Source organism: Gymnodraco acuticeps, unplaced genomic scaffold (assembly GCF_902827175.1).
Source record: "Gymnodraco acuticeps unplaced genomic scaffold, fGymAcu1.1, whole genome shotgun sequence".
NCBI classification, from domain to species: Eukaryota; Metazoa; Chordata; class Actinopteri; order Perciformes; family Bathydraconidae; genus Gymnodraco; species Gymnodraco acuticeps.
This window is the reverse complement of record NW_022990406.1, coordinates 127,438-137,043: the sequence shown is the minus strand read 5'-3', so window position 1 is coordinate 137,043 and position 9,606 is coordinate 127,438. Positions and strand designations below refer to the sequence as shown.

At 42.3% G+C, this 9,606-nt stretch overlaps 1 protein-coding gene across 2 annotated transcripts; it reads right to left on the bottom strand.

Annotated features, from left to right (window-relative positions):
* Positions 1 to 708: 708 nt before the first annotated feature.
* Positions 709 to 8,256, bottom strand: LOC117551842. Of its 2 annotated transcripts, none has more exons than XM_034224902.1 (2): positions 7,680 to 8,256; positions 709 to 7,566 (listed from the first exon to the last, which is right to left on the bottom strand). In XM_034224902.1, the coding sequence occupies exon 2, from the start codon at positions 6,361 to 6,363 to the stop codon at positions 3,007 to 3,009; it is 3,357 nt and encodes a 1,118-aa protein (XP_034080793.1). In that variant the 5' UTR covers positions 6,364 to 7,566; positions 7,680 to 8,256; the 3' UTR covers positions 709 to 3,006. The 2 variants fall into 2 exon arrangements, with proteins under 2 accessions (XP_034080793.1, XP_034080794.1); XM_034224903.1 differs by having other exon boundaries at positions 5,909 to 7,566.
* Positions 8,257 to 9,606: the final 1,350 nt, after the last annotated feature.

Below are 9,606 nucleotides of genomic sequence, written 5' to 3'. Positions count from 1 at the left end.
TCTACCCCCTGTCACGGGTGAATCTAAAGACATATAGTATACCGGTTAATTCTAGAATATGCAACCAAGAAAATCTCTTTTTGGGTAATATGCCCAAGTACCTAGTATTGGGTATGGTAAATCACGAAGCCTTCACCGGCAGGAGAGAGCTTTCACCGTTTAATTTCATTCATAACGACATGGAGTACCTGGCTTTATGTCAGGACGGGAGACAAGTACCAGCCAAAGCATTTCAACCCCAATTTAACCGGGGGTCGTCAGTCAGAGAGTTTTACAACATGTTAACTGCTACAGGGAGACACATGAAAGACTTGCCTCTAAGTATAGACAGAGATGATTTCGAACAAGGATACTCTTTATTTGTGTTTAATTTAACTGCTGCTGAAGATGCCGATGCCTTATCTCCCATCACAAGCGGTAGTTTAAGACTGGAAATGAGGTTCAGAGTACCGCTGCCACAGACTACCACTTTAATCGTATATTCTTGTTTTGATTCGATTCTGGAGATTAATTCAAAACGACAAGTGCTGGTAGATTATTACTAAGAAGACTACAACATGAATAATCACCAACTGGATAGTCTCATGCAGAATATGTTAGGTGGTTCTTTTGGGGGGGTATGGGCCTCAGACCAGCTACCCCGAGTAAAACAATTATTTAGATGCCTGTATACATGATTGTCAACACCCACCCCTCCCACATGCCCGGATAACACTGGCTAGCAGTGACTTTAGAGGAAGGGGAAGGAACTTTTTTTGATTCTTTCGGATTTCCCCCCGATTTTAGTCATTATCCTAAAAGCATCCTGCAATTTCTAGAAACACAATGTGCAACTATTTTATACCATAACCGGCAACTTCAGAATGTCATGTCTACAGCCTGTGGTCAACACTGTGTTTTTTATCTATGCAAAAGAGCGTCCGGGTTGTCTTACGAAAATGTGTTATCTTTATACCAAGATGATGTGATAAAAAATGATGCTGCTGTAACGAATTTTGTGAAAAAATACCAGAGGTGTGAGAGACGTCATAAAGACACTCATTTTAATCACAGTGTTTGTTCGCTACAAATGTTTAAAGATTGTTATAAAATGTAGAAATAAAAAAGGTCTGAAGACAAAATTAATTCAGGTGACTCTGTCTTTATTAGGAAATCATGAAATGTAATACAACTTAAGGGGTTCAATGTAACCATCTGGGGCTTAATACTCTGTCTTGCCTTATCCTCTTCTTCTTCTTAAGCAGGGCATTCTGAGGTTCTACAGCTGTTCCTAAAGTGTCCCACCCAGTAGTAACGGGAGATGTTTTTCTTCTTCTTTTTCGGGGGATATTTTCTCGATTTAGTTTACCCTCTTTGATTATGCGATATTGTTCACGAGCGTGAAGGTTTTGAAAAGCTGTTAAGGGAATGTTGATCTCACTCAGACTATTTAAAAAACCCCGCCAGCCTTTAGGCTCCTGGACATTTGTTTTATACGCGCAGGATAAATGTTTAAATAAATCTAAAACGTGGGAGCCTTTAACGGCAATCCCCTTGTCTATAAATTCCCCCACTGGTGTCCATCCAGCTGTACTCGTGGTTAATTTCCTCATAATGTACTCGGCATTCTTGTGGTAACGCTTAGGGAGGTGCAGTAGAACATCGTTTTTTATTTTATCATCGGACGTGCCATCATTTTCTTCTCCTTTTACCACCCCCGTGTCTTCAGGTAGAGTCAGAGTAATATGTCTCTCCTCAAGCCCGTCTTGTTTGAGTAGGGTGAGATATCTTTGTAACAAGGTGTTGTATTTTATGATTTTTTCATAAGGGGGTAATCCTGGTTCGTTTAAGGTGGCTCTCATTTTTTCATCCAGAACATCTTCTGCAGTGCGTCTAATTGTTTCCTTACTGTGAGGGTTAGTTACACCATTCTGATTGAGCTGATTAAACTGGTGAGGTGTTAGCAGAAACATCTTTTGACTCATGGTCGAGCTAGCCCTCCTAAAAGTTGGCCTAAAATGGGGATCAACGCGCCGAGTAGCGGGAGTAGGAAACCTCCAGATTGCTTTCTTAAGGCCTTGAATTTAGTTTTTAAGTTGGTCTTTTTATTGGCCAAGAGTTTGAAAAATGTATTTTGCTTCTTAAGCTTCTTATACTGAATGCCTGACAGGGGGATGTTACCTTTTAAAAGATTTAGAGACAGTTCACAGAGTGATTGAAGAAAATCCGTGGAGCAGTTCTCGAGAATATCCTTGCGCTTTGAAGGCGGGGCTTGACATAAGGCCCTCAACAGAGGCATGTTTCTTTTTAAACGGGCCGACATACTGTTTTTTCTCTAGTCTTCGTTTTTGGTACATAAACAACTAGCCATTGATTAGGTAGTGCTCCCGATCTAAGCCTGTAGATGTCTGGACAGGTGGGGGTCATGTCTACGATTAAGTAACCGTGAGGTTCCGTGGTGGCGTCTTCAAAACTTTGTAGGAAAAATGATTTATTACCAGGGTGTATTTGTTGAGCAAGTATGTTCATTTGTAATCTGTCTCTGGGGTTTTTAAACAAGACCATGTAATTAGTATTCAAACTAATTGTGCGACTGTTTTTTCCTTGGTGAAAAACATTTTGGGTAAGCATGATAACACTCATATTTCTATGATGACGGTATTGGGTGAACAGTCTGACTACTTCCGGATGCTCAGAGGCCTGAAATATAACATCGTCTAATATAATCAGATGACTTTGGTCAGGAGGAAATAGCGATTCATCTTCAAATGATTCAGGCAGACCCTTGACGATTTTATATTTGTATTCTTTTCCTGCAGTTCAGCATACATGGGCTGGAAAGAAGTATAAATCCACACAATATTTTGAGGCTGTACATCCATTACGTGAATACAATTTTGCAATACATTCTTGACAAAAAAAGTTTTTCCACAACCACTAGGGCCCACTACTAGACAGGAAAAAGGAACACGCAGTCGGGGGTCAAAATCAATTTGACTTGGTGAAAACATGTCGTCAATTATTTTCTCAATACCCAAAAGGCAAAGTATTTCCCCCGGCTAACAAACGTCTCTTGTCAAACACAACTCGGAACTTTTTGGTGAATGACACATTTCTCAAAGCGAAAACCTCTTTATTCCTTACAATGCTGTGCTGAGGGACCTCAATTACCCTCCCCCTCTCAGAGTTTTGAACGTAGCCCTCCACCAGGTCGGCCAGACTGTCAAAGTTCACTCGTTTGCAACATTCGTGCGTTTGTGTGATGCCTTTCACGCGCATCACAACTTTTTTTTGATTTTTGGTCTGATAAGCATAACTTTTAGGGCCTGCTGAAACAAACTCTTTAATCGTATCGCCCCCCAGCTCGTCTGTCAGGTCCCCCAGATACACACCCATAGGTAGGGGGCTCTCTCCTTGTCTTGTCACATAGATTATGCTATCTGTGTCGTAGTAGAATACTCTGCGCTGTAATTTCTCCAATTCACTGTACAGTTTCAGCCTGGCATACGCTGTGGTAAAGGCGGCGATGAATATGTTATCCACCTTGTTGGGAGTAGAGTAACAATTTTCCCCGTAGCACCACTGAACTAGAGCCGTTCGGGGGTTGAGGAATGAGAAATACGTAACCTTATGTTTAGCTGAAAACAAGAGGTTAAGAAATTCTTCGGCTTTGGTCACAATCTTAGTCTGAGTCAGATTGCTTCTCTGGGCAAATTTACCCCAGAAACTGTTGAGACATAGTTTTGCCACTTGTCTTTTGACGGGGTTTGATTTGATTTTATCTGCATCCAGCAAGATGCCCTGCTTAGCATGATAGTCTGCCACATACTTTTGTCTGCTCTCATCATCTGAGGCCTCTGAAGGGTAACCTGATGCTTCTTGTTTACCCTTCAAAAAGGTGTGTATATAGTCTACAAAAATGCTGTCACTTTTCTTCTCAAAATGCCACACCTCTGTGATCTGAGTCATCTTGTAACCCATATCCAGGGCTTTGGTGAATTCCGGGGTCACCCAAACCCCTGTTAACGCTCTTTCCTCTTTGCTATGCAAGCAGGCCCCCTGTTGGTTGTTAAGCTCTGCGCATGTGCGGCATAGAGTGAACACCAGTTTACCAGCTGCAGTTCGGTAGGGCAGGACAGGAAAGTACAGACCTCTAGGAGGTTCTACTGTGGCTTTGATTAACCCGAAATAACTGCGAGGGTCTTTGAAATCTCGGAATATGATCTGAGGGTGTCCAAGTGGATATAGGCCTGTGCAGTTTACAAAAGGATAGAGTGAGGTGAAATCGCAGTAATGAACCGATTCATCTACCGCGGCTGTGTGCCTCAACTTTACTGCACATGTCCTTCCCCCGTATAAAGCATCGCGGGGGGTCAGCGGTTCTGGTGCATTGTATACCTTGAGGAAAGCCTTCAAATCTTGATTGGATTTTTTCATCTCAACCCATGTATGCTCACGCATAACGTTCACTTTGGCCCCATGGACAGCCTCTAGCTCATGCAGTTTTGCCTCGCTAACAGCATGGAGATGCTCAAATGTGTGACCTATCAAGGGATTTTTCTCATGCCCCTTATAGCAAGAGGGGCATCCGTGATAGAAACAACCGAGAAATTCCCAGACAATCTTTTCCCCGGTAACTTCGGCAAACCCGTCTACGACGAAACGTCCCACTCGTTGCTCTCCTTCATTCAACGCATGTTGAATAAAAACACCTGCAGTCTGAGCTACCCACTCCAGCCACTGAATACCTGCGTCTGAGTACGTCTTGTTTTCACGGCGGTAGTCGTCGGGTGGGGGGATTGCCAATGTTTTGGGCGTTAGAAAGTTTGTGGTAAAAACTTTCATACAGGCAGAAGCTATAGTCGCACGACTAAAAGGATCAACTCCTGTCTCCCCGAGAAAACCTTTCCGAAATAATGCGGCCCCCTGGGCAAGAATGTCCACATCGTTTTTGCAGTAAAGCAATGCCTGCTCTCTAAAGTCAAAAATGCCCCGGCGTACCGTCTCATACCATGTGAGAAAGTCACTCTTTTCACCAGTTGTCATGCGTTCAACCCCATAACAGCGTGCGGGTGGATAAGGGCCTATATAACTCAGGTTAGCCTCGGAGCTGAAACCGTGAGGGAAGTACCCCTTGATTTTATCTCCAAACCCCAAAGCTTTTGGCATGTCTGCTAAACGCATAGACAGATAAGACAGTGAGTCTATGTACCTGTGACCGAAATCCTCGTCAGTAAAAGAGATCACTTTACTTCCCTGCATTGTTAACGGGGGCTTTAGCCCCTGTGCAACCATTGCGTTGATAATGAAATAGCTGTCAAAACCCTTAGCATTGTGCGCGATGAATGTTGCATTCTTGAACTTTGGGCTCCTAAAGTGTGCCAGAAACTGCCGTGCACAGTCGATTCCTTCGCCGACCCAAATTTCACCCCCCAAGGTTTTTGTACAAACCAAGAAAGGTATATGTACCCCATCTGCCCCCGCCATTGTTTCAAAATCATAAAACACAATGTTGTCATTGTGTTCTGTCTCTTTAGGCTGCACTCCTATGTAACACAAATGTTTTTCACACCCAAGCGTAGAAGTAGATGGTAATTTTTCCTTGCATGTCTTACATTTTTTCGTCACACACTTGTGTGTTTTATCTGCTTTACTCTTGGGGGTGTAGTAAGAAAGTTGGCAATCTGCACACTTTTTGTGTAAATCACAGTTACTGGCAATGTCTGTTGATCTCTGTTTCTGCTCTTTATGTCGAGAATGACAGCCGACTGTACGGCATGTTTTGTTGCAGTCTTTACAAAAGATGGGTTTAAACTCTTCCCGGGTGCATGCGGGGTCAAGGCAGACATAGCAATGCCCAGTACAGGAGTGACTCCATTGAGAACTATACCCTGTATAGCAATGTTCACAGACATACGGAGAGCCTAAAAACCCCTTCAAGTTCTTAACACCATAGTAGTGGTTGTGTAGGAGGAACAAAAACACAGTTTTGTCTCGTGTGGGGGCGTCTGTCTGAAATGTACAAAGGGTTCGGTCGTCACCGTTTCGGTAAAAAACCACTATCTTACAGTTTAAGCTGTCTTCGAATTTATCAATGTCGCTGAATGTCACAGCTGTATGAGCTGTCAAACCCGCCATATTCTGGATCTCTTTACCGCGCTTGACCCCCTCATTATCAGTGAGGTTATCGTGTAACAACAGTGCTAAATTAATAGCAAAACACAGCTGGTTGGAGGAGTTCTGAACAACGTAAAGAAAACGCGCCTTCTTTTTAACAATCTCACTGTCTAACATTTTACTAATCATCCGTTTACCCTGAACCCCCCCACGGGGGGCCTGAACAATTTGAACCACGAGCTCCATGTTGCCTTCTGCCATTACCATGATATTCGATTACATGGCTTTGAACAGCCCCTCCTCAAAATCATCCAGATTATCATCGGGACCATTTAAAATGGCTGATACGTTAACCCTTAGTTCTTCACCACGTAACTCAATTTGTATGATATCTTCTCTTTCTGCCCGTGCAAAAGCATGTGCACGCATGTTATGCACATTGTTCATCAGACCCTGAAAATAGACTCCAAAGTCTGCTTCACCCCCAATAGGCGGTAGGACTAGAGACTGTCTCATTTCTATGTTACCGAATACAGGTCGAGAGATAACACTTGGCTCGGCATCTCTGCTAGTGCCTCCTCCTCCATACTGTGACAGGGGGCCCGGTGATTCCGAAGCATTCGGGGTGTCATTCTGATCAACATGTCTGTTACTTTGCATGGAGCAAGCGGGTGATTCTGAGTCATTCGAGCTGTCATTAACACACCCGTCATCTTGCATGCTGGAAACGGGGAGGCAGGCGTGGGGCGAAGCTTCGCTATTTTGTCCATCCAGACGGCGGGCATTGTCTAGAGGCTGCTCTAAAAGCCCTCGGTCTGCATAGCAGTCTATCACCCAATCCAAGGCACCGTCTAATGTTTTTGTTGGACTGCTTGAATTTGTTTCTGACAAGGCCGCAGGCTCGTTTACAGCTGAGCCTGCGTCATTTAACTCACTGTTGCTGCCTGAACACTGCGGAAATGACAGGTCCCTATATCTGAATTCATCATCATCATCACTGCACAATTCGTTTACATCCGGTAATACATGCAGAAAGGACCTTTCTCCATCTGTATAGGGGCTTGTTTCTGTCAAGGGCGTAGGCTCGCGTACATCTGTTATTGTGTCATTTAGCTCACTGTTACTGTCTGACCACTGTGGAAATGACATGTCTTCGTACACAAAGCCCTCACCACTGCATAGTTCATTTACATCAGGTAAACCCTCGATGAAGGACTTTTCGTCGTCTTTAAAATCATCCATGCTTGACCGTTTTTAAGAAATCACCCCCGCAAAAAACATAAAAACAAAAAAATCAGTGGCACCGCTGAAGAAACATTCATGGACGTAAAGTCAACATACCTGGCGGATACATCAATAACAGTTTTACATGTGATCTACGTGTAGCTTATTCAGATGGTGTGGCCTTAAAGCAGACCTTAACAAACAGCGTTTGTCCTTTTGATAACGGGGTCCTCCCCTTCAATTGCTCTATAAAAGAAAAGAAAAGAAGAGGGTATAAGCATGTTTTTTGAAATACTCCAAAACAAAATCATTTAGCTATCATCTTTTGTATAAGCACACATAAAAAAAGCATTTTTTACCTGGTAGGTTTGAATTGTCAAAAACACCGTCTGTGTTGAGATGACTTGTTGAACAGATCTGTGCTGAGCTGAGACCATGCAGGCCGCCGGAGGGGTGCACCACCTTTTTAAAACAAGTGAGTACGTTATTCTGGATACTTACACCTGAAAGAACATATTTGATTTTTAAGAAATATAGCTAAATACACTTATAGTAAAAAAATGTACACCACATTATTTGTACTTAGAACGATACTTCATTAAAGCTTCTAAATAATTACATAATAGAAAAACACAGATGCATAGAGGTTATTTAACACGCACACACACACACACACATCAAGCAGCATTAACTAACTATATGCTATTATAACATAAAAAAATAAAAGTACTTACCATATATTTTCAAAATATCTGGGCCTTGACGGGGAAAAGCGAAGAGAGGCTGCCTAGATGTTTCCGGGCTTACTTATAGACCGCAATATGTAAATGATTCTAAAAACAACCAATGGGGTTATTCCTGATTGTTTAACAAATTAGCATTATATTGTATTTGGTTTTTTATGGTAGAGCAAATACTTTTTTATTTTAGGCTATTCTCCTGTATATATGTATGCGTGTATATATATATATATATATATACATATATATACACGCATACACATTACAAAAAAACATGTAGATAGTTACATGAGAAAATAATGTAACTGCTTTCTCTGTTTTGCTCTGACCATCTGTCCTGAATTCGGAGACTTTTGTAATTAGCAGCCTCAGACCGTCTCCTCACACACACACACACCATTTGCCCCGCAGAGGATGTCTGGGGGTTTTATGGTGTCCCCACACCTGTCTTGACTGTTCACCAAACTTTTCACGGCAGAGAATAGCAGAGAGAGAGAGTTAGTGAGATTGACAGTACTTTTACAAATATATGGTTGTATATTTCTTGTTATTTGCAAGTATTTGTAAGTTACAGTCAATACTGCTGTATACAGGGGCACAGGAAGTGGTTAGGTGGCGGGACATTGCTCTTTAGAGCTGAGACATTACTTTTAAAATATATGGTTGTATATTTCATGTTATTTGCAAGTATTTGTAAGTTGCAGTCAATACTGCTGTATACAGGCGCACAGGAAGTGACTAGGTGGCAGGGACATTGATCCTATGCATATGTGATTCATTATAAAATTATTATTTTGTAAAACCGTAGGGGGCAGCATTTTATTTTCTCCTGGTTGTTACATTTCATGTTATTTTGCCGGAAGCGGGGCGACCGGTAGGGGCAGCATTTTTTATTTTTATCATTTTCAAATTATTTTCAAATTTTATTTTGAAAACTGGCAGGGGCAGCATTTTATTTTTCTCATGGTTGTTAAATGTCATGTTATTTTATTTTGAAAACCGGAAGCGGGGGCGACCGGTAGGGGCAGCATTTTTATCATTTTAAAAATATTTTTTAATTTTATTCTGAAAAACCGGAAGTGGGGGGCGGAACTTCCTGCAGAAGGGGCGGGGCTTCCGGCGGAAGTGGGCGGGGCTTATGGAGGCGGGACTTCTGGCTGAAGGGGGCGGGACTTAGAGGTGTGACCTGTCACTTTCTATGCATACTAATGAGACGAAAGTGGTATGTGTATAACTACTTACATGCATAACTTTGTGACTTATCCCACTCTGTATGAATGTTGCAACTCCTCCCCCTCTGCCAGAGTCCCTATCTCGTCTAACTGCAGTATATCCCTTCACAATAAAATCCAGTTGTGCTTTCAGCCATGTTTCCTGAATACAAAGAACATTAGGTTTCTCTCCCAGGTTGTCAATATATTTGTTGAACTCTTGTCCATTTGCAATTATGAGGGGGCTAGAGCACCCCCACCTGTTGGCGGAGAGTTGTAACTGCAACGCCAAAAAGTTCACTAATCAAATCAATACAAAAGTTTTATTTTGAGTT

Excerpts from the sequence above, each read along its gene's own strand:
- LOC117551842 (XM_034224902.1), bottom strand. The coding sequence starts at position 6,363 with ATGGTAATGGCAGAAGGCAACATGGAGCTCGTGGTTCAAATTGTTCAG.